The sequence below is a fragment of the Elgaria multicarinata genome, chromosome 11, assembly GCF_023053635.1.
Source record: "Elgaria multicarinata webbii isolate HBS135686 ecotype San Diego chromosome 11, rElgMul1.1.pri, whole genome shotgun sequence".
NCBI lineage: Eukaryota > Metazoa > Chordata > Lepidosauria > Squamata > Anguidae > Elgaria > Elgaria multicarinata.
The window spans coordinates 45,910,369-45,935,541 of NC_086181.1; the positions used below are offsets into that span (position 1 = coordinate 45,910,369).

Consider the following 25,173-nt stretch of genomic DNA (forward strand, 5'->3'; position numbering starts at 1 on the left):
GCTGAAACCTGGAGGGAATTCACCACCCCACTGACATCGGAGCCACCAGCCCCCACTGGCTTTCCCAAGTGGCTGCCCTCCAGGTGTGCACTATTCCCAGCCACCACGGCTGTCCTAAGGCGCTGTCAGAGTCCTACCTTCTCCCCACGACTACGGAACGGTCCTTTCGCTGCGATCATCTCGAATAGCGTTACTCCCAGTGTAAAATAATCGACGCTTGAGTCATATTCCTCCCCTTTGAGAAGCTCTGGAGCCATAAATCCTATGGGATGGAGAGAAGGAAGCAGTGATCCGAGGCTGGTAGCGTGATGGGGAAACATTTTTTTTGCCAACTCCTAAACACACACACAAGAGCCTCGTGTGGCGCAGAGCGGTAAAGCAGCAGTTTCTGCAGCTGAAACTCTCCCCACGGACTGAGTTCGATCCCAGCAGAAGCTGGTTTCAGGCAGCTGGCTCGGGTCGACTCAACCTTCCATCCTCCCGAGGTCGGTAAAATGAGTACCCAGCTAGCTGGGGGAAAGGTAATCATGGCCGGGGAAGGCAACGGCAAACCACCCCGCTATAAGGCCTGCCAAGAAAACGTCCCTCCAAGAGTCAGTAATGACTCAGTGCTTGCACAAGAGGTTCCTTTCCTTTTCCTTCCAAACACACACACACACACACACACACACACACACACACACACTGCCCACCTGGGGTACCCGCGTAGCCTTTGGTCTTGTCTTTTCCTTCATCCAGTTCCACTGCCAAGCCTAGATCCGAAAGCCGAACGTGCCCTGGTGGAGGAGAGAAAGAAAACCTGAAAACAATTTTCTAAATGCACAAATAGGGGAAAAATTAGAAATTCTAATCTGAAATGTCAAATCTGATTTTTTTAAAAAGCCCTGTTACTAAAACTCGAAGGCAACTGTTAATCTTTTACGCACCCTGGACTTTAAATCCAGTTAGCAAACCTAATTAGGAATGGTACTTAAAAACAACAACAATCCACTAGTCCTCATGAAATCACTAAAGACTAGTGTTTCACCATCACCACCTTTGTCTAGCACCAATTTTTAGCCTCTTTCAAAAGCCAGTTTGATTTTTGTTTTGTTTTTGTTTCATCCAGCCTTCCCCAACTTGCTGATGTGTCGGACTACAGCTCCCAGAATCCCTCAGCCAGCCAAGTTGTAAACCGCCCAGTGAGCTTTGGTTACGGGGCGGTATATAAATAAATAAATACATCCGGAGGGTCCCAGGTTGGGGAAGGCTGGTGGAGCCATTCTGGATGTGGGACTGAGGTTGAGGCCATGAACATGACCAGCCCCGGTGTATTCCTGTAAAGTCAAGGATTAGCAAAGTGACTGTAAGCTTGTTTTCAGCTTGATGATCAAAGCTAGAATTACACCAGCAAACTTTAGTGCCTGTTTTATGGAAGACTTGCAGAGGTGTTGCCAACTTGACTACATATTACTGCTCCTATGCTTTTAACCGCAGGCATTAGCGGATGGTTGCTGTTCAGAGGAGAGCAACCAGGATGATCAGGAGTCTGGAAACAAAGCCCCATGAAGAGCGACTGAAAGAACTGGGCATGTTTAGCCTGGAGAAGAGAAGATTGAGGGGAGACATGATAGCACTCTTCAAATACTGGAAAGTTTGTCCCACAGAGAAGGGCCAGGATCTCTTCTTGATCCTCCCAGAGTGCATGACACGGAATAACGGGCTCAAGTTACAGGAAGCCAGATTCCAGCTGGACATCAGGAAAAACTTCCTGACTGTTAGAGCAGTACGACAATGGAAGCAGTGACCTAGGAAGGTTGTGGGCTCTCCCACACTAGAGGCCTTCAAGAGGCAGCTGGACAGCCCTCTGTCAGGGATGCTTTAGGGTGGATTCCTGCATTGAGCAGGGGGTTGGACTCGATGGCCTTGTAGGCCCCTTCCAACTCTGCTGTTCTATGATTCTATGATTCTATGATCTCCAGATGCCAAAACAGATTTCACCTGTTTATTCCTGCAGCTCAAGCTCCTGTTGTAGTATGTCTGTGCACTCCACCACCGGCCCCCTGCCCAGATTGCCATTTTAGCGCACCCACACCCACACCCACCCACACCCACACACCTGTGTTCTGCTGCTAGCGAATTTGCTATCCCCCTTGTGGCTGTTTCCCTGCAAAATCACTGCAATTTTTGCCACCGCGAAAATTTAACAGATAAAGGCACAGGAGCATCCAGCCAGTTGGTTTTCCTGGTCAGTTGGCCATCCCACTCAGAAGACCCTTTTTAGCCGCATAATTGCCAGAAAAGCGAAATATGGGCTCTGTTTCCCAGCTACTGTTCTCGTTTGCGCTCACCACAACTTTCACAAACGCCAAGGCAAAATGTTTACGGACGAGGCCGCCAGGGCCGCTTCCTACCTGCGTCGTCCAGTAGGACGTTCTCTGGTTTGAGGTCTCGGTAGACGATGCGGTTTTGGTGAAGATGCTCCAGACCACAGATGATCTGAGCTGTGTAGAAAATGGCCCTGGATTCCGAGAACCCGGGGTTCTTCTCGTCGACGTTGTAGACGTGGTACCTGGGTGGGGAGGAAGGAAAGAACGTTTCCTAGCGCAGATTTCTCTGCAAATTCAAAATTTGGATTTTGATAAGCTGGGGGTGGGGAATGTGTGTAGCCCTCCAGATGCTGATGAATTGCAACTCCCAGAATTGCTAGCCACCATAGCGAAAGGTAAGGGATTATGGGAGTTGGAGTCTGGAGGGCTATAAGATGCCCACCCCCGGTATAAGCCAAGGGTTCAAATTTCAAAATGCTTAACTGAGCACAAGCCTTGGATGCTGAAGGTCCCACGTTCAGCCCCTAGTCCTCCGGTTAAAAGGGCCACATGCATGTGATGAGGAAAGATCCTTCTCTGCCTGAAACCTTGGCAGTGCTACAGCCGCTCAGAACAAGGAGACAACACTGGGTAGACTGAGAAAAGTTGGGTTTGCACATAACGACAACCCAGACTTGTAGGTGTTGAAAGAGAGTTGCCATTGAATTGTGGGTTATTGTTGAATTGTGGGTTGTTGTTACGTGCAAACACTGCACTATGGTATAACTATGTTAACCATGAACAACCCAGGAAGAGAACCCATGGTTTGTTGTTGGGTTGTGAATTCTGGGTTGTTTTGTGTTTAACAACCTATAGTTAAACCATAGTTCTCACGTAACGACAACCCATGATTCAAAGACAGCCCACGATTCAATGATAACCCATACTCAACCTGTACTCTGGGTTGTCGTTAGGTGCAAATGAGGTCAATCTGTCTTATAAAGCATCTTCCTGTGATTTTAAAATCTGACTTTTAAAAGCGCTTCTAGATAAAATGGGCTTTCTCTTAACAGAGCCTTCCAGGTGTGTGGGACTACAGCTATGAGAGTTGGAGGATGTGCATGTAGGGGGAAGACAGAATGGTGGCATTGTGGAATGACTCAGCTGCTGTAGCTCAGTGGTAGGGTGACCCTATGAAAAGGAGGACTGGGCTCCTGTATCTTTCACAATTGTATTGAAAAGGGAATTTCAACAGGTGCCCTCTGTACGCACGCAGCACCTGGTGAAATCCCCTCTTTGTCACAGCAGTTAAAGCTGCAGGAGCCCTGCCCTCCTGTATCTCTTCACTCTAGCTGAAGAGGGCAGGCCTCCTGCAGCTTTAACTGTTGTGATAGGGTGACCCTATGAAAAGGAGGACAGGGCTCCTGTATCTTTAACAGTTGTATTGAAAAGGGAATTTCAACAGGTGTCCGTTGTATGCATGCAGCACCAGGTGAAATCCCCTCTTCGTCACAGCAGTTAAAGCTGCAGGAGTATAGGTAGAGTGAACAGCAACTACCGCCCCAAACCAACGGCCTGGGTAGTGAGAAGCAGGGTCTGTATTGGCGCCGTGGTCACATCTTAAAAGTGGGTCCTCAGCCATTTGCTCCGGGAGCAGAAGAAGCCCCTGATCCCTGCCCAAACACGAGCCCCTCAATCCGCGAGAAAGGCTCCGAAGAGGCAGCCGGCCAGGTCCCCCCACCTGAGGTCTCCTCCGTTCATCAGCGTCATGACGAGGCAGAGGTCTGTCTTGGTTTGGAAGGCGTACGCCAAGGTGACGATGAAGCGACTGTGGACTTTGGCGAGGATCCGCTTCTCCACTATTGCCCCCTGCAACGAAAACAAGCCGGCGAAGGGGTCACGGAGGCTCTGGGCGCTCAGCCTCCAAAGCCCCCTTCTCCGTGGCAGGATGGTGCTGTGCAAGCTACGGAATTAGGACACGACCAGGGCTCCGTGCAGACTTCAGCCGCAGAAAAAGCAAAATTCCCTGGATTGCGTCAATGATGCATATCAAGCAAACTGGGCCTATTTCTACAGAATTTAATCTGCTACTCATACAGCATGGCAAAGATTAGAGCCAGGTAGGCTACTTCAGCAACCCCTCAGCGCTTGGGTTTCTCCTCAGCAGCCTCTTATCTCGACTCCTGAGATTTCGCTACCTATTTCCAGCACATTGTGTGATAATCCTGCCTTTGTGACCTTAAGGTCTAGAAACTTGCACGTTTTAGTTTTAGATTGGTTTTTTTTTTTAAGGAAACAAGCAAGCTGAGAAACTGAGGATATGGACTTTTGCATGATGTGATCACAGAATTATGGGAATCTGCACAGCATCTTGGTACCTCCTGTGTCCTTCAGAGCAGGGAAAGATAATAATGTAACAGCACCACTTACTGGCAGTTACAGGGAGAATCACACGAACCTCTTCAATGCAGTACGGTGCTGTTCAATTAGCTCTATTGGGCTTTTGACAATCTCCACTAGAGCATGCTGAAGGCCACTTAAGAACATAAGAACATCAGAAGTGCCCGGCTGGATCAGACCAAGGGTCCATCTAGTCCAGCACTCTGTTCACACAGGGGCCAACCAGCCATCGGCCAAGGATGAACAAGCAGGACGTGATGCAACAACACCCTCCTGCCCATGTTCCCCAGCAACTGGTGCACACAGGCTTACTGCCTCGAATACTGGAGGTAGCACATAGCCATCAGGGCTAGTAGCCATGGATAGCCTTTGCCTCCAGGAATTTATCCAACCCCCTTTTAAAGCCATCCAAATGGGTGGCTGTCACTTCTGCTATCTTTGCATCCCCGTGACATGTCATTGCTGAAACATCCCCTTTTAAATCATCCTCATATTCTCCGTGTGACTGGCCTTACGTAGCCTAAACGGCAGTGTGCAAGGTGATAAAAGATTGCAGAAGTACAAAAACAATTTAGGGGGGAGGGAAAACCGGGGGGGGGGGGAAGGGACCCCTAACCAAGGCTCCAGCCACGGGCAGGAACACTCCAACATGTGACATTTTCCTGCAGGAAATGTGATTCCCGTCACATGGTGAGTATTGAAAATTGGTTTCTGCTGATTTCTGAACAGGGAAATCCTAGAGGATTTTTAAAAATAAGGATAGGGCAGTGAGTCTGAACACCACCAGTGGCCAGTACCACCATTGTGTGGATAAGACAACCATGGCCGTGGTGCCCCTTTCTGGATAATCACCTACATCCACGTGTCTTTGGATCTGTATGGGCAAGGATGGCCCAAGATATTTTGCCGCCTAAGGCAGAGAGGCAGAAGGCTGCCCCCCCCCCATTTCGTAGTATCCAAGTTATTTTGATATTTGAGGCAGAAGAGCCCACAAGCACCTTTCTCCATCTCTGGCATTAGAATCATAGAACCATAGAATAGCAGAGTTGGAAGGGGCCTACAAGGCCATCAAGTCCAACCCCCTGCTCAAGGCAGGAATCCACCCTAAAGCATCCCTGACAGATGGTTGTCCAGCTGCCGCTTGAAGGCCTCTAGTGTGGGAGAGCCCACAACCTCACCAGGCAACTGATTCCATTGTCATACTGTTCTAACAGTCAGGATGTTTTTCCTGATGTCCAGCTGGAATCTGGCTTCCTTTAACTTGAGCCCGTTATTCCGTGTCCTGCACTCTGGGAGGATCGAGAAGACATCCTGGCCCTCCTCTGTGGGACAACCTTTTAAGTATTTGAAGAGTGTGATCATGTCTCCCCTCAATCTTCTCTTCTCCAGGCTAAACATGCCCAGTTCTTTCAGTCCCTCTTCATAGGGCTTTCTTTCCAGACTCCTGATCATCCTGGTTGCACTCCTCTGAACACGCTCCAGCTTGTCTGCGTCCTTCTTGAATTGTGGAGCCCAGAACTGGACGCAATACTCTAGATGAAGCCTAACCAGGGCTGAATAGAGAGGAACCAGTACCTCACGTGATTTGGAAGCTATACTTCTATTAATGCAGCCCAAAATAGCATTGGCCTTTCTTGCAGCCATATCGCACTGTTGGCTCATATTCAGCTTGCGATCTACAACAATTCCAAGATCTTTCTTGTTTGTAGTATTGCTGAGCCAAGTATCCCCCATCTTGTAACTGTGCCTTTGGTTTCTATTTCCTAGATGTAGAACTTGGCATTTATCCCTATTAAACTTCATTCTGTTGTTTTCAGCCCAGCACTCCAGCCTATTGATTACTTTGAAATTTGTTTCTGTCTTCCAGGGTATTAGCTATCCCACCCAATTTTGTGCCATCTGCAAATTTGATTAGAGTTCCCTGCACCTCCTTGTCCAAATCATTAGAAATACAATAACAACAAAATACATAACTAACAATTTGCTGCCCTTTTATGACACCTAAAATCTGCTGCCTGAGGCAACTGCCTCGCTCTGCCTCATGGCAAGGCCGGCCCTGTATACAGTATACACAGCAGGGGGATTTCTCTCCTTCCCACCACAGAGGAGATGCACCCACTCTTCCTCCTCCAATAACATCACATTGCAGAGGATGGCTGACGTCTCAAAGGGAGGGTGCCCCCTTGCCAGCTGATCTTGCCACGCTCCCAGCTGAAAAAAGTGTTGATGCTGATTTGTTCTGACACCCCCTCTGCCGGACACGCTGCCACGCCGAGAGACCGTGGCTAAACCGCAAGCTTCTTTAAGGGGCATAATTGGCCGGGAGATTAGAATGGCTAATTTGTTCAGGCTAAAAATAATCCAGGGATGGGAAGGAGGCAGGTTATCCTGACAGCGGTGGGTGCGTTTCGGGAGGAGATGAGGTTGCGAGGTGGCCACGTGGGTTGCCACACGCTGCATCCGGTCAGGAACGGGATTGCACACAGACACATGAAACAACGTCCAACATTGCATGCACGCCGGAACACAGCTCCGAGCATCTGGTCTGCTTGTGTCACTGCAGCCTCACATGTAGGATGGCGTGTAGGGCGACCCTATGGAAAGGAGGACAGGGCTCCTGTACCTTTAACAGTTGCATAGAAAAGGGGAATAGTGTCATTGTTATGCATGCAGCACCTGGTTAGGCCCTGGTTAGGCCTCATCTAGAGTATTGCGTCCAGTTCTGGGCTCCACAATTCAAGAAGGACGCAGACAAGCTGGAGCGTGTTCAGAGGAGGGCAACCAGGTCTGGAAACAAAGCCCTATGAAGAGAGACTGAAAGAACTGGGCATGTTTAGCCTGGAGAAGAGAAGATGGAGGGGAGACATGATAGCACTCTTCAAATACTGAAAAGGTTGCCACACAGAGGAGTGCCAGGATCTCTTCTCGATCCTCCCAGAGTGTAGGACACGGAATAACGGGCACAAGTTAAAGGAAGCCAGACTCCAGCTGGACATCAGGAAAAACTTCCTGACTGTTAGAACAGTACGACAATGGAACCAGTTCCCTAGGGAGGTTGTGGGCTCTCCCACACTAGAGGCCTTCAAGAGGCAGCTGGACAACCACCTGTCAGGGATGCTTTAGGGTGGATTCCTGCATGGAGCAGGGGGTTGGACTCGATGGCCTTGTTGGCCCCTTCCAACTCTGCTATTCTATGATTCTATGAATCCCCCGCTTCATCACGACAGTGAAAGCTGCAGGATCCCTGCTCTCTTGACCAGATACAAAAGACGTCAGGGCTCCTGCATCTTTAACTGGTGGAGCAAAGAGGGAATTTCACCAGGGGCTGCATGTATACAAATGACGCCTGCTGAAATTCCCTTTTACACAACTGTTAAGGATATACAATGGTCATATGTGGTACTGCGGATTGCATAGAGGCAATTTTTGCCAAATTTTCTTCAAGGTCTTTGCGTCTCCACTCTATAGGGTTGCTAGGAAATTCTGTATATGCTCTATTAAGCCTTCCCCAACCTAGTGACCTCCAAATATGTTGGACCACAACGCCCATCGTTCTCAGGCCCCCATGCGCTGGCTGAGTAGCTGAAGGCCTAAGGATTAATTGTTATTTTTTGCCTCCTGGGAACAGACAAATGAAATCAGTTTTGCCTGTCCTCACAAAAGGTGACGTCCAAAGCTCATTGCATGTGTAGGCTGGACGGTCGATTTTGTGAGGCAACCCTTCAAAGAATCGGGACAAATACCTGAAAGTGGGAATGGAGAAATGGTAAAAAGGATGTGTTCTCATCCATTTATACTTGCCTTCCCTAGCCTGGCACCCTCTAGAATTTTTGGACTATAGCACCCATCATCCCCAGCTAGCATGGCTGGGGGTGATGGGGTTTGTAGTCCATCCCATCCCCATCCAGAAAGATTTCCTGGGCAGCTTGCTACCCTCAGGGCCTTGACTGACTTCCACCGCCCTTTCTGGCCTCTGGATGCTCCTGAACAGGAAGGAGTATAAGAGGACTTCCTGTCCCATTTAAACCTTGCTTGAGTAGTGAGGCCTTCCTGAGCGCTACTAGGTTCTTACATTCTTTGGTCTGGACTTCTGCCTTACCCCTCAGCCCTGTATCCTGGATGGTTCTTGTGGTTCTGGCTTGCTTTTCCCTCTGCCCTGTAATCCTGTGTTGGGAAACTGGTAGAGGTATAGACGTGCACACAGCATATTTCGTTTGGGTGTGCAGTGTGTGTGGCGGGGAGGAAAGTGCACTTTTTGGGACTTCTAGAAAGTGTGCAATTCCGCCAGGCATGCTAATGGCAGCCGCCATTAGTGTGCCCAGGGGAATTGCACACTTTCCGGAGGTTCCAGTGACATTAGGGTGTGCCTGGGCACACCTGGCACATCCCATATGCACACCTATGGGAAGAGGGGTGGGATTTTGCTCTCGTTATAACACACAAGTTGCTAGACAGGAACACACAAGTTGCTAGACTTTTTGGCTGAAAAAAGAGAAGTTTGAAAAACTGTTGATAATGCCAGACTGAAAACTCACAAGCCGGAGACAGAGAGTGTCTGAGTGAGAAGGACATCCAGGCTGGGGTAGCTTACAGCTCCAGAATGCAGGATGCAAATTTATGCAAATGAGTTGAGTTTGTAAAGTCTATTCTGGTGCTAGAAGAATGCTTTTCGTGTTGCTGAAACTGAGTTCTTTTAGGAAGGAGGGATATAGATCCAGTAAGCCTGTCCGCATGGCACAACAGCTTATCATGGGTTAATTTACCTATGGGGGCTTGCTGTGGCTAAAACAACCCACGGATTGTTTGAGGGTTTGTCTAACAACAAACAACCCACGGATCATTTGTCTAACTCTCACACAACCCCTGCCGCCTGGGTTTGCATGACATGACAAGCCATGGTAAGCCAGGGTGTCATGAAAAAATGGGGCCCAGCCGACACGAACAAATCTCATGGGTAAATTAAGCCAAGGTGGACTGTTGTGTCTTGTCGTGCAAACCACGTCAGTCTGGTGTAGTGGTCAGAGGGTTGGACTGGGAATCAGGAGATCTGGGTTGTAGTTCCCACTTGGCCTCGACGCTCCCTGGGTGCCTTTGGGCCACTCACGGACTCTCAGTCTAGCCTACCTCACAGGGTTGTTGTTGTGGGGACAAAGGGGAGATGAGGATGTCCATGCAAGTCACCTTGGGTCCCTTACAAGACTAAGGAAGGCGAGACAGAAATGTAATAATAAATAAGTAATAAATAAAGTATGCGCCCGTCGCCTCACCTCATAGCCCTGGCGTTTTTTGAGCCGCTTCTTGTTGAGGCGTTTGTTGGCGTACATCTTGCCCGTGGCCTTCATCTGACAGGCACACACCTCCCCGAAGCCCCCTTTCCCCAGCACTCGGAAGTCCATGAACCACTCGTCCGATACGCTCTGCGACTCCAGCCACTTGAACTGGAGGAAGCGGAAGAAATAGAGGCTCTCTTTGTACTTGCCGACGGCGTTGGCTTCCAGGTACTTCAGCAGGTGCTGCTCAGATTCCTTGAAGAGGTTCCCGTGACCGTGTTTGCCATCTTCCTTCACTCTCATGATGGCCTTCTCCTCAAGGAAGGAGCAGAACTCCTTGGAGGCCGAGTCAAAGTACTTGTTGATGCTTTTCTGGGCCTGCTGGGGTCGGTCGGCCTCCTCCGACGTGTTGTAGTCCTCTATGCTCTTCCACAATCCGCACGCCGCCTTGAACTCGTCCGTCTCCTCCAGGAACTGCTGGAAAAGCCTCTTTCCGATGGGTTGCCTCACGCAGATGAAGTTGAAGTCCAGGTCCAAGGAGTCCTTGAGGTGCTCACACTGGGTGATGTGGGGCAGTTTCAGCTTTGCCCGCATCTTCTTGTCCCGCGCTGAGGAGGGGCCGGCATCTCCACGGGCTGACACGTAGGCCGAGTTGGCCACCACTGTCTCTAGGCCACCGATGTCCATGTTGATGTGGTCTCACCTGTAAAGAAGGGATAGAAGATTCATTTTGGAGAGAAAGAGCCCACCACCACCAGTGTTGGACTAGATACACCCCTGGTCTGATCCATCATGAATCTTCTTAAGTTTTTATTCCCGCCCTCTCCATCCTGATGTGCTCCAGATGTGCTGGATTGCAACTCCTATCAGTCCAGCAAGCATGGCCAACGGTAGGGTTGAAACAGGGTACGTGACCATCAGCCCATTGCGATTTCCTCCCTGAGATGATGCCCTCCAGATGTGATGGACTACCACCTCATCATTCAGGCTGGGATGATGGGAGTTGTAGTCCACATCTTGAGAGCATCTGGTTGGGGGAGGCTTGTCTGCTACCATATTTCAGCAGTTCTGAGCCATGGAACTTTATTTTAGGAACCAATTCTCTTTGCTGTCTTTATACTATCTGAAAACAACGTTATTTCGACCCTCAATGTACACCTATACAATATCTATTTTCACTCCTGACTTGTTATCCTTAGAAATATTAACTTCTTGGACTCTTAGAATCATAGAATCATAGAATAGTAGAGTTGGAAGGGGCCTACAAGGCCATCGAGTCCAACCCCCTGCTCAATGCAGGAATCCACCCTAAAGCAGCCCTGACAGATGGTTGTCCAGCTGCCTCTTGAAGGCCTCTAGTGTGGGAGAGCCCACCACCTCCCTAGGTCACTGGTTCCACTGTCGTACTGCTCTCACAGTCAGGAAGTTTTTCCTGATGTCCAGCCAGAATCTGGCTTCCTTTAACTTGAGACCGTTATTCCGTGTCCTGCACTCTGGGAGGATTGAGAAGAGATCCTGGTCCTCCTCTGTGTGACAACCTTTTAAGTATCTGAAGAGTGCTATCATGTCTCCCCTCCATCTTCTCTTCTCCAGGCTAAACATGCCCAGTTCTTTCAGTCTCTCTTCATAGGGCTTTGTTTCCAGACCCCTGATCATCCTGGTTGCCCTCCTCTGAACACACTCCAGCTTGTCTGCATCCTTCTTGAATTGTGGAGCTTCTGGGATAACCTCCTTTTTTCATTGGTGTTCGTATGGAGGTTGAAGGTAAAACGTGCTAAGAGTTTCCAGGACTAACAGCTTGTCTTTTAACCCACGGAATGCTACATTGACCGAAAAATGGCTTCGTACAGATGTCAGATGGACAACAGTCAGAACTAGCTACCTACCCAGACTCTAGGATCAACATCTTTGGCCTTCCTCTGAGTGTCACCTCCAAGAGAGGCTCAGAAGGTGGAAACAAGGGAGAGGGCCTTCTCAGTGGTAGCTCCCCAATTGATAAAATGATCTCCCTACTGAGGCCTGCTTGGTGCCAAGCACTGACAACTTTATGGCGCCAAGTTAAGACTGTCCTCTACTCCCAGGCATTTAATGGCATACAATGGAGCTCTTACTTCAGTAGTCATGAACAGGTCTGTTATTAAAAATGTTTATTGAAATTGTTTTTAGCTGTTTAAACTGTTTAGTTTTTTGTACATTACATTTTTTAGACTATGTTTTATCATATATATTTTTTACATAATGAGCTCCATCAAATGAGCGTTTTATTGCACGCTCGTTCCTGGGCACTTGTGGGTTTTCGTGGGTCCCTCTCTTGACATTGTCTGCCTCCTGTGCACACTTAAAGCTGCAGGAGCCCTACCCTAGAGTGACCAGATACAAAAGATGGCAGGACTCCTGCAGCTTAAACTGTTGTGATGAAGAGGGAATTTCAGCAATTGCTGCATGCATACTAATGGCACCTGCATACAAATCCCTTTTTCTATACAGGAGCCCTGTCCTCTTTTCCATAGGGTCACCCTAATCCAATTGAACCCCTGCTCAATGAAGGAAGTAAAATTTAAGAGGCAACAAGAGCAGCCTGGCCATCCCAACCTGGTGCTTTCCAGATGTTTTGCACTACAACTCCCAGCATTCCCGACCAATGGCCATGCTGATGGGAGTTGAAGTCCAAAACATCTGGAGGGCACCAGGTTAGAGAAGGCTGAACTCCTGCATCCAGCGACGGAGAGCCCACCATTTTCCTGTATAATACATTTTCCTGTATAATATTGCCAGGATTCGATCATTTTTGTCTGTCTCTTCTTCCAAGACGCTTGTTCATGCGCTGGTTATTTCTTGGTTGGACTACTGCAACCTTCTTCTCTCTGGCCTTCCTTCTTCTCACATCAGTCCGTTGGTTTCTGTTCACCACTCTGCCGCAAAGATCATCTTCTTGGCTCGCCGTTCTGACCATGTTACTCCGCTTCTGAACTCTCTTCATTGGCTTCCAATTCACTTCAGAATCCAATATAAACTTCTCCTGTTAACCTTCAAAGCTTTTCACGGTCTAGCTCCTTCCTATCTCTCCTCTCTCATCTCACACTATTGCCCCGCTCGTGCTCTTCGCTCCTCTGATGCCATGTTTCTCGCCTGCCCAAGGGCCTCTACTTCCCTTGCTCGGCTCCGTCCATTTTCTTCTGCTGCTCTTACGCCTGGAACGCTCTTCCAGAACATTTGAGAACTACAAGTTCAATCGCAGCTTTTAAAGCTCAGCTAAAAACTTTTCTTTTTCCTAAAGCTTTTAAAACTTGATGTTGTGCGGACTTTATACTGTTAGTTTTACCCTACCCTGTGCCTGTTTACCCTACCCTGTGCCTGTTTGCTTTCTCTTCCCTTCCTTATTGTTTTATTATGGTTTTATTAGAATGTAAGCCTATGCGGCAGGGTCTTGTTATTTACTGTTTTACTCTGTACAGCACCATGTACATTGATGGTGCTATATAAATAAATAATAATAATAATAATAATAATAATCTTGGTTCCACTGCCGAACAGGAGGCTTTGCCTAATGCTTAGCCAAAATCTGTTTCCCTGCCATTTTCCCCCGTTGGGTTTAATTCTGCTCTCCGAGGCAACAGAGGACAGGTACAGTGGGAACCGCACCTATAGAGAGTATGTCCTTCCAAAGGGCAGGGCCAAATTCTCTAGCCCACGGCCACGAAATGTTCAGCATCTCCCAGAAGGAAAGATATAACGTAACGTGGCGCCCTCCTCTTATGACGCGAAATCCATCTTCAGGGACCCATACAGGGCGAAAGCCATGGGTTGTTTCCACACTAGGGCCATGGAGCACTGAGGCATCCAAGCGCCCTTTTACGCCCCAAAACAATCCCTTTCACACGTTCTGGGTTTTGGAAAAGGCACCCCTCTGTCGTAGGGCCCAGTTAAGCAAACCGGGGAGGCTGAGAAGCTTTTATCTCCTCCCCCCAAAAAGTAACAGGAATACACTTCCTGGCATACCATGGGCAGTTGCAGTTGAGAAAGAATCCCCCATCGATTCACGGAGCGCAGCTAAATAGGTCTATTATTATTAGGGTGACCATATGAAAAGGAGGACAGGGCTCCTGTATCTTTAACAGTTGTATTGAAAAGGGAATTTCAGCAGGTGTCATTTGTATATATGGGGAACCTGGTGAAATTCCCTCTTCATCACAACAGTTAAAACTGCAGGTCCCCTGCCCTCTTTTGAACCTGGTCACTCTAGTATAGCTCCTGCAGCTTTAACGGTTGTGATGAAGAGGGAATTCCACCAGGTCCTCCATATATACAAATGACACCTGCCGAAATTCCCTTTTCTATGCAACTGTTAAAGATACAGGAGCCCTGTCCTCCTTTTCATATGGTCACCATTATTATTATTATTACCGTATTTCTTCGATTGTAAGACACCATCGATTGAAAGATGCACACTAATTTAAGTACCACCAACAGAAAAACACACACCCTAAGACACACCCTCGATTCTAAGACGCACCCCATTTTTAGAGCTGTTTATATGGGGAAAAAAGTGTGTCTTAGAATCGAAGGACTAGGGTATTATTATTATTATTATTATTATTATTATTATTATTATTATTATTATTTATATTTATCTACCGCCGCATAGCTAAAGTTCATTTTTACTCAGAAATGAGTTTCTTTAAGTCCAGGTAAATGGACATCATATTTGCCTCCACTGCCCCCACGGAATGGTTGTATATGCAGCCTTCCCACCCTGGCGCACCCCAGATGGGTTGGGCTAGTCCAACTCATCTGGAGGGCGCCAGGGTGGGAAAGAAACTTGGACAGAGTTCTTGGCCCATCACTCTCAAATTTGTTTTCCAGGTCGACCTTTCATTTCTTCTTGCAAGGTAACGCCCTTTGCCTTCTCCGAGTGTGACTTTCCACCCTCCAAGCGGCCTATATTTCCACTCCTCACCCTCCTGGATCTCCACCCAACAGCCGGCAGGTCTGTTCTTGCCTTCTGCATCAGCGCCAACTTGACAGAGCTGCTTTTTGCACAGGCGTCCTTTGACCTAACAAGGGTGGCGGTGGAGTAATTAAGTCTGTCAGGGCATCTCCGCTGCTCAATGAATGAACGCCGAGGATTAACCTGAGTGAACTGGGACAAGGTGAACGGGCCTTTTGGGCCTGGGTCAAAGCTCCCCACAATCTGGGTGTGTGGGGTGGAAAATCCAGGAATCTGCAGGTTGGAAGAGGGAGCCTTTCTATGCCATTGTGTGCACAGAACTCTTGCCTAATTTGCTAGGAGTCTTTGGGGTGATCCAGTACAATAAAAATAACCCCCACATAGACAGATCTACACCCAGCAGGATATAACACTTTGAAAGTGGTTTGAAAACAGTATATGGAATGTGTCCTGGGCCCCAACAGTTGTCAATACTGTTATAAAGCTGTAGTGTAGATCCTGCATAGGATCCTATGAAAAGGAGGACAAGGCTCCTGTATTTTTAAGAAAAGGAATTTCAGCTGGTGTCATTTGTAGGCATGCAGCACCTGGTGAAATCCCCTCTTCATCACAACAGTTAAAGCTGCAGGAGCCCTGCCCTCTTTTGTAACTGGTTACTGGTGTTAGTGAGGTAAGCAGGCTGGAAACGTCAATAAACAGTCCGAGGTCGAAAACCAAAAGTATCTGTCAGAAACAGGGTCAAACAATACTATGGTGACCCTATGAAAAGGAGGACAGGGCTCCTGTATCTTTAACAGTTGTATTGAAAAGGAAATTTCAGCAGGTGTCATTTGTATGCATGTTGCACCTGGTGAAATCCCCTCTTCATCACCACAGTTAAAGCTGCAGGTGCCCTGCCCTCTTTTAAATCTTGTCACTCTAGTATAGCTCCTGCAGCTTTAACTGTGGCGATGAAGAGGGAATTTCACCAGGTTCTCCATATAGACAAATGACCCCTGCTGAAATTCCCTTTTCTATGCAACTGTTAAAGGTACAGGAGCCCTGTCCTCCTTTTCATAGGGTCACCCTAAACAATACGAGGTTCAGGAACGTGCCAAAGAATAGTCAGAGATCAGTTCCAAGATCAGGCTATGTTCAGGAGTTGGTATGTAAGGACCAACAGCACAGGAGTACCACAGTTGCTTCCAGCACCGCTCAGGTCCTCCGGCAGGTCTTATATTGGGATTGTGGTGATTAGGGATTGCTGTCAGCTGCGTTGGCCTGCAGCTGGCTTCTGCCTGTTCCTGTGAAGGGCCCCTCCCCACACACACGCCTGGGCTCAGCTGTTCCTCCTCTTCCAGCTCTATCCCAAGCTGAGGCACAACAGATTTAGGGCGCAGGAGAACTCCTAGGAGATTTGCGATCAGGCCTTCTAATTAAGAAACAAAACTTTGAAGCAATGGAGCTGAGGAGTGGGTAGGTGGGTGTTTAATACCCACCTACCCCCACATACTCCTCTAATGCATTGTACAAGTATTCATATTTCTTCCATGGTTTGGAAAAAGGATCTCTGAAAATTGGATCCATGGGCAACAAAATGGCACAGAGGCAAGTCCTGGTTTACACGGACTTACACATAAGTCCGTGTAAATCAGGGGTGTCTCAGGCCTGGGGGGCAAATCCATCCTGTCTGGGAGGGGTGCAATCTGGGCATGCCCCATTCTCCCAACCACCAACTGGTGGGGGTTTCCTGACTTTGGTGCCGTGTTTCCACGCACCCCCTCCTAAAGAGTAGATATTGGCAAGAAATGCTTGAAGCTAAAATATGTTTTGCCTTTGGCCCCACCCACCAGTGGAAGGAGGCCCCCGAGAGCTTGCTTGAGATGGAATTTGGCCCGCGGGATGAAAAAGGTTCTGCACACCCGATAGACAATGATGTGAACTGGGACAAAATAAATAAATCCAAACGTCACAGATAGACTGATGGAGTTTGAACGGGTGATGAACCAGAGAAGAAATCTTGGGGTCATGGCGCATAAAGTGACAATGTAAATCGAGGGTGCAGCAACCTTGAAAAAGGCAAAATCTATTTTAGGGATTATTAGGAAAGGGACTGAAATTAAACCTTCGTATGAGACTGTGCGACTGCTGACCTTTGGAACCCTGTTTACCATTCCCGTCACACCACCTCAAAAAGAAAAGGTTTTGCGCATCTAGCAAAGGTCAACCAAACGATCAAGGGGTTGGAAAGGAGTGATGTCCTTGCAAAATGTCGGGGGGGGGGGCAAACCGATCCTGCTGCTGGGAACAGAGATGCTGCAAGTCAGCGCCCCTCCCTTCATCTGGGGATGGAGGATTGCCCAAGTTAGCTGCACAGTGGCATAAATGGACACCCAAGCGTGTTGTTTGTTTATAACCTTTCTGGCTACTGGGCCTGTTATAGACTTTCACCACTTGGTGCCCGCCAGGTGTTTTGGACTATAACTCCCAGCATCCCCCAGCATCCTGGGCATTGTAATCCAACACATACGGAACAAGGCCGGCCTATTGCTTTTGGAAATCAGTCAGAATAAGCTAGGGTGACCATATGAAAAAGAGGACAGGGCTCCTGTATCTTTAACAGTTGCTTAGAAAAGGGAATTTCAGCAGATGTCATTTGTATGCATGTCACACCTGGCGAAATTCCCTCTTCATCACAACATTTAAAGTGCAGGAGCTATGCTACAGTGACCCGATTTAAAAGAGGGCAGGGCACCTGCAGCTTTAACTGTTGTGATGAAGAGGGGATTTCACCAGGTTCTCCATATATACAAATGACACCTGCTGAAATTCCCTTTTCAATACAACTGTTAAAGGTACAGGAGCCCTGTCCTCCTTTTCATGTGGTCACCCTACATAAGCACGGCCCATTTCCGAGCGTTGCCTGAAACGGCCTGGCTGTTTGTGTGACCGAGAGCCTCACGTGCCCATCCTGACACCCCGTGGGCCACCTTGGCAAGGCCGGAGCGGGGAAAGAGGAAACCAGCTGCCCCTCTCAAGGCGCGTGGCAGTGGGGAACGACCTGTCCAATCCCATTAGGGTCCATCCAGCAAAACCTTCGATAATCCCCACCGTAAGCAGCTTTGATGGCCTAAGTGTGGCTCACGCCCTCTCCGGGGGGACACGCTACAGGATCCGGTCATGGGATTGCCTCCTCGAATGAGGCCTCCCACTGGGTTGCTCTCACAAAGGCTTATGGGAAAAGTTCCCTTCTAAGCGTTGGAGTCCGGGCTAAGATGGCGGCTGTCCGACACACCAGTTGCTCATTTTCTTTTGCACCCAAAGTGTGCTTGCAAAGGTGTTCTGGGAGATTTCCCTATTGTATCCTAGGGTGTCTGGGTGTCCTCCGGTACAGAGGATTGGCCTGTATATGACACCATCTTCTTCTTAAAGGGCGTCCTTGTCCAAGTCTGAGTTAAAGATAAAGAATCATAAGGGCTCTTGTTCATGAACACTTTGCATCTGGACAGCAGACTGAACAGGTAGACATCCAAGACTCCTGGTCAGTCTTCCACGTTAGGATGAGATGTACACTGTATTTCTATTAAACTTATAACAATAATTTCTCCATTTGCATCTCTACACATACGTATAAATTAGCAAATATTATGCAAATCACTGCCCTCTTTTGACCTTCCTTTTTGACGATTCGTACAGGGCCACCCTACTTTGGGCCAGGGATTCAGATCGCAAGCTGAATATCAGCCAACAGTGCGACATGGCTGCAAGAAAGGCAAATGCTGTTTTGGGCTGCATTAATAGAAGTATAGCTTCCAAATCACGTGAGGTCCTGGTTCCTCTCTATTCGGCCCTGGTTAGGCCTCATCTAGAGTATTGTGTCCAGTTCTGGGCTCCACAATTCAAGAAGGATGCAGACAAGCTGGAGCGTGTTCCGAGGAGGGCAACCAGGATGATCAGGGGTCTGGAAACAAAGCCCTTTGAGGAGAGACTGAAAGAACTGGGCAGGTTTAGCCTGGAGAAGAGAAGATTGAGGGGAGACATGGCAGCACTCTTCAAATACTTAAAAGGCTGTTGCACAGAGGAGGGCCAGGATCTCTTCTCGATCCTCCCAGAGTGCAGGACACGGAATAACGGGCTCAAGTTAAAGGAAGCCAGATTCCAGCTGGACATCAGGAAAAACTTCCTGACTGTTAGAGCAGTACGACAATGGAATCAGTTCCCTAGGGAGGTTGTGGGCTCTCCCACCCTAGAGGCCTTCAAGAGGCAGTTGGACAACCGTCCGTCAGGGATGCTTTAGGGTGGATTTCTGCCTTGAGCAGGGGATTGGACTCGATGGCCTTGTAGGCCCCTTCCAACTCTGCTATTCTATGATTCTATGAATCCGTGATTTGGATTCATAGAATTCCCAACTCATTTGAATCCGTTGTGCATTTCTTTCCACCCCTACTGAGAACCAGAGAGGCTGCTCACTCCTTGCTCCCTTGCAGTAAGCAAAAGTCGCTCTGCACAGGCTATTTCTGCCCAGAAGGATCAAAGCCGCAATGCCCCATCTGAAGAGGTCTTACCAAGAAGCAAGGAGAGGTGGCAGATTTGGGGTTCCATAAGGGGTGGAAGACGCAGAAATAGAGAGGTAACTCATTGGAGTGCAGGGGGCATGATCCACCGGAGCTGTCCTAGGCCTAACTAAAACGAACAGGAGCGGCACAACAGGGGTGATGAGGGCATTCAGCTCTTCCAACAATAGAACCGCTGGTGAAACATCTGTATTTATTTATTTATTTATTTATTGCATTTATATCCTGCCTTTTTTTCCTCCGAGGAACCCAAGGCGGCCTACATAATCCTCCTCCTCCTCTCCATTTTATCCTCACAACAACAACCCTGTGAGGTAGGCTGGGCTGAGAGTCTGTGACTGGCCCAAAGTCACCCAGTGGGTTTTCATGGCCGAGTGGGGACTAGAACCCGGATCTCCCGACTCCCAGCCTAACATTTTAGCCACTACACCACACTGGCAAACATCCGTATGAACATGTGAAATGTTTCAGAGCCCCAAGAAGAGCAAAAGAGTCCATGATGATTTGACGACCCTTTTGGCTACGCTGATCACACACAGTGTCCTGAGATCTTGTCTGAAGAGTGGTTGATAAATATTCCTCTCTTTTCTTTTCTTTTTTTTTAAACACTAAACAAATTAGCATGGGCAAATTCATTTAAACGCATGCGAACTTTGAAAGAATTGGCAAACGACACAGAATAATGGGCTCAAGTTACAGGAAGCCAGATTCCGGCTGGACATCAGGAAAAACTTCCTGACTGTTAGAGCAGTACGACAATGGAATCCCTTACCTAGGGAGGTGGTGGGCTCTCCCACACTAGAGGCCTTCAAGAGGCAGCTGGACAACCACCTATCAGGGATGCTTTAGGGTGGATTCCTGCATGGAGCAGGGGGTTGGACTTGATGGCCTTAGAGGGCCCTTCCAACTCTACTGTTCTATGATTCTATGAAGCAGAGGGCTGGCAGAGGGGAGACGTACCTGGCTACCTATTGCTTCCTCTTCTTTCTTGCCACTTTTCGTGCGCTCTGCCGTGTCACCTGCAATTCCTCCTGCCTCTTACCGTCTTCCTACCACCCACCCAAAACCCCATGGCTCAGCCATCCCTCTCTCCCGCTCCCCCACTGCCAATATGGGGTAATGGAACCGGCATCTCTTCCTCTCTTTCCATTTGGAGGAATATTACGGAGGGATCCTGCACCTCCGCCGACCCAATCCAGCCCCATTCTGTGCCACCCAACTGGTTGATCCATCTTAACATCTACAAAACTGTTCTACACAGTTCTGAGCGCCCAAGTGACAAACTGCGTTAATAATACACCTGGAAGCCTCAAGGCTTCTTTGGGGGGACTTCCCAAGAACCATGCTTTTAAAAAAGTGAATTTTATTTCATCTGTTAATCCTCCATCAGCTGAAATAGCCCATAGAATGCCTTACACTGCACTGATCTGCCGCCTACTCCCTGCCCACCGAGGGTGTAAGGAAAGTTTCCCAAAACAATACAGGTCCATCGAAAAGCACATTTTAAACTACCTCAAACCCTAAGGAAATGGCCTGTTTCAGATTTCACTCACTTGCAGGGTTCTCCTTCCTTTCCACGAGGGGGGGGGGAAGCACCATCTCCTGGTGTTCCCTGTTTTCCTCTCCCTTGTCTAGATTTGAACTCGCTTCTCCAATTGCTAACCAGGCACCACTGAGTTCCTTGCACTCCAATGCACCCAAAGGGCCTCCATCGGCAACTCCTCCAAACGACAGGCTTACTTGGGGAAAACTTGCCAGCAAGGTCATAAATCCTGGAGGCTGGCAGCTCTGAGATCATTGGGGGTAGTGAATACGTTCCGGGTTTCAGTCAGAACTTTAGATGTTGTTTTCTCCACTGCCTAGACTTAATGGTTTTTTTTGGGGGGGGTGCTTTTAATGCCCACGTGTATCATTTCAGTTATGAAGCCCACAGCCCACATTTCCCTCCCCTCACCAAAGCCATTCCATGCTTCACAACTGCCGCTCCATTCCCAGCGTGTTAAGGGTATTCGCCAACCCCGATCAAAATTATTTTTTATTTTAAAAAAGGAACACAACCTCTGGGCATGTGCAGTTTTGCATTTTAAGCCCACTGAACTCATAGTGCCATCATGACTACAGGAATCACATGGAGTTTGCATCTGCTCCCCTGTTGCCGACATCCCCTCCAGCTCCTCTCTAGGTGGTCATTTGGGGGGGGGGGCGGATCCTGGAGTCTGCTCCTAGCTGTACCACTGGCTGGAATGAAAGAACCCCTTGGGAGGGCTTCTGCCCTGCGAGGTGGCCTAGAAATATTTTAAATTAAAAATAAATGCCACAAACCATAAAGTGTGAACGAAGAACCCTTGATAACTGAGTAGGACCTTTTTGTTTCATTTCATTATTATTATTTGCAACGAAAGCTTCTTTTTAAAGTATGTTTTCATTGGATTCCCCTCCAAAACTCGACACATTCGGCCTTCTGCTCCCCACTGCAAGTCTGGGGTGCTCCTTATTTCAGCTCCTACCCTTGACTTTTCACTCCTTCAAGCGATGCCTTCAGTACATCCCACCCCAATACACCCATGCATCTGTGCAACTCCCTGTCCGGCTTCTCATCATTTCACCTGACTGCATTAATGGCCCCTGCCTTACCTATACACCTGACCTAAGGAGGACCGCTTTAAGCGGACACCGCCCCCAATTCCTCCCTTTCTCCTTTCCACAGGGGCCACCCCCCAAAAAAACCTGCCGCTTTGCGCCCTGCTTTCTCTCCGCAGTGCCCACCTGCCAAACCACTCTCCAAAAACACACAGTTCAAGGTTGTCCCCAAACCTCCCCCCCCCACGGCCCGCACACCATCCCCACAAAAGAATAGAGGAATCGGTGAAGTGCTCACCTTTCAGGTGCTGCAGAACACAAAGGTGCTTCAGTTGGGGGGGCCCTGTGCTCCCCCCACCCCACGCCCCTCACCGTGTGGCAGGCGCTGGGTACCAAGTGTCAGGCTGCATCCGGAGAACACCCAGCAGTGGGAATTAGCAGGGGTGGGGGTGGGTTGCTTCAATCCTCCCAGGCTAAGATTAGCTCCCCCCCACCCCACCTCTGTGCCAAGTCAGGGCTGGAAAGCAGGAGGTGGCGGGCGGGGTGGGGGCAGGAGACACAGCAGCAACCTGTCAGAGGTAATTATGGCAATCCCTATTGCTTTGTCAAAGAGTCAAAGGGCATTTGTTACTCTGCAGGCGATTCTAAAACGTTCCCACAACCCAGGGATTCGATCTTGGAGTCGGGCCACGTTCTGGGGAACTGTAAACCGGAGTTGTTTGATTGTAACCCCAGATACACACACACTTTAAACTAGGAAACACAAAACTGCATCTTTTAATAGCGACTGCCTGAAATCAGTGTGCGAGTATGCAAGGTTTTAGGTTTCGCAGAACTCTTCGTCAGGCAGAAATAGAGTTCTGTGCAACTCCAACTTTGCACTTTTCTTGCCACACTCAGTTGGTCAAACAGAAAATGGGATTTTACCTACATTGCATCTCCTATGCTTTTGAGACTAATCCAGCAGTCAAAAATCATTGACTTAGGGAAGGAGCCCAGATTGCCCGGGTCTTCCCCCGAGATCTAGGAGTAGAAGCATTCTAAGTGGTTATAAGGTTGCCTTTTTAAAAAAGAAAGAAAAAAACCCCCAAACACCTGGATCTGACCATCTGCCTCTCTCAGCAGCCCAGCACACCAAAATTTGGCAAATAAAACTTTTTTCCATTGCTAATCTCAGTGTCAGTAAAATCTTTGCCTATTATTGTTGTGTGTATTAGGGTGCTGTTTAAAGGCACAAAAGCAGATTCAGTTTAAAAAGCTGGCAACCGCAGTGAGTTGAAGCGAAAGCTTAAAATTAGCAGCTTTTTTCAGTTTTACATTCAGATCTAAAAACAACAACATTTCAAGTGGGGAATTTGATATTTATTTATTACATTTCTATACCGCCCAATAGCCGGAGCTCTCTGGGCGGTTCACAAAAATTAAAAACATTCAAAGTATAAAACAACAGTATAAAACCATACTATAAAATACAGTATAAAAGCTCAACCAGATAAAAACAGCAGCAATGCAAAATTACAAATTTAAAACACCAAGTTAAAATTTATTTATAGACAGTTAAAATACTGGGAGAATAAAAAGGTCTTCACCTGGCTTCTGAAAGCATATAATGTAGGATTATATGTACTGGAATTTGAAACTTTTGTGCATTTTGTACTTGCTGCTGCCTCTTGATGGTTTTAATTTTGGCAGGAGTCCACATCAAATCTCATAAATTGCCAGTTGTTACAGCCACTGCATGTCAAAAAACAAACCTTAATGCCATTGCACATCAGCTATGATGTGCAATTTTCAGCACTGAGTTTCCAATATTGAAACAAAATGACATTGGCAGAAAAGTACCAGTACAGTATGCTGGGATGGAAATGGATTTGTGAGAGAAAGTGGCAAGTGGGCGAGGGTCTTGGGATGCTAAGACCCCTGGAGGGTTGTTTTTTGGTTACCTTTATAGGGTGACCATATGGAAAGGAGGACAGGGCTCCTGTATCTTTAACAGTTGTATAGAAAAGGGAATTCCACCAGATGTCATTTGTATATATGGAGAACCTGGTGAAATCTCCTCTTCATCACAACAGTTAAAGCTGCAGGAGCCCTGCCCTCTTGACTAGATACAAAAGAGGGCAGGGCTCCTGCAGCTTTAACTGTTGTGCTGAAGAGGGAATTTCCCCAGGTACTGCGTGCATACAAATGACACCTGCAGAAATCCCCTTTTCCGATAAAACTGTTAAAGATATGGGAGCCCTGTCCTCTTTTGTATCTCTGGTCAAGAGGGCAGGGCTCCTGCAACTTTAACTGTTGTGATGAAGAGGGAGTTTAAAACTTGTTTGTTCCAGCAGGCCTTTGGAGAGTAATTTGGTCCTCCATCTATGTTAATGACTTATGATTTTGTTGTGTAATTTAAACTTTTTTACATTTCTTTCCCTAGGTTTTAAAATGTATGTTTTAAACTTTGTAATACTGCCTTGAGGCCCAGTATTGGGCAAAAGGCGAGATACTAATACTAATACTAATACTAATACTAATACTACTACTACTACTACTACTACTAATAATAATAATAATAATGTTTATATTATTATTTTTATAATAATAATAAATAATAATAGCCCGTCTCCATTTACAGGGTGCAATTCCTCCTGTTGTCACCAGGGGGCGCTTTGACATCTGCAGTGGCTGATATAATCCGGCATCAGTCTGCCAAGAAGCGCCTTTGGTTGGTGCACAAGGAAAAGGGAGGGGGGGTGGAGGGGGGAAGAAGAGGACGGATTCGACCCTGGCGCCCGGCCCAGCCTGGACCCCTTCCAGGGACAAACAGTCATCCTTAATAAAGGCAGATGGTTACCTGGGAGCCCGTAGGCGAGTTCGTCTGCTCGCAGCCTGCGAGATGGCTTCCACCGAACTCTAGGGAGAGGAAGAAGGGTGGTGCCCCCGCAAAACCGAATTTCCCCTGGGAGAACGTCGCCTGCCTTTAGCCAGGCAGAAGTACAGCAGGTGATGCTTTGCCCAGCCCAGCAGTGCCAAGACGGGGAAAACATTCACCTGTTGGATTTCTGCCTGTTGTGGAGGCACAGGAGCATAGAAGGGGCAGGCTTAGGCAGAGAAGCAGCAAAACTGGTTCTAGAATCATTGACTAG

The 25,173-nt window shown here is 48.0% G+C and overlaps 1 protein-coding gene across 1 annotated transcript in view; it reads right to left on the reverse strand.

Moving 5' to 3' along the window:
* Nucleotides 1–24,940, reverse strand: part of GRK1 (G protein-coupled receptor kinase 1) — a 28,848-nt gene extending 3,908 nt beyond the window's left edge. Inside the window, exons 1-6 of the mRNA XM_063138646.1 lie at nucleotides 24,882–24,940; nucleotides 9,956–10,661; nucleotides 4,030–4,157; nucleotides 2,394–2,551; nucleotides 693–776; nucleotides 138–262 (exon numbers count right to left, since the gene is read on the reverse strand). Coding sequence (XP_062994716.1) covers nucleotides 138–262; nucleotides 693–776; nucleotides 2,394–2,551; nucleotides 4,030–4,157; nucleotides 9,956–10,645 — 1,185 coding nt within the window. The 5' untranslated portion in view covers nucleotides 10,646–10,661; nucleotides 24,882–24,940. The remainder of the gene's footprint in view (nucleotides 1–137; nucleotides 263–692; nucleotides 777–2,393; nucleotides 2,552–4,029; nucleotides 4,158–9,955; nucleotides 10,662–24,881) is intronic.
* Nucleotides 24,941–25,173: the final 233 nt, after the last annotated feature.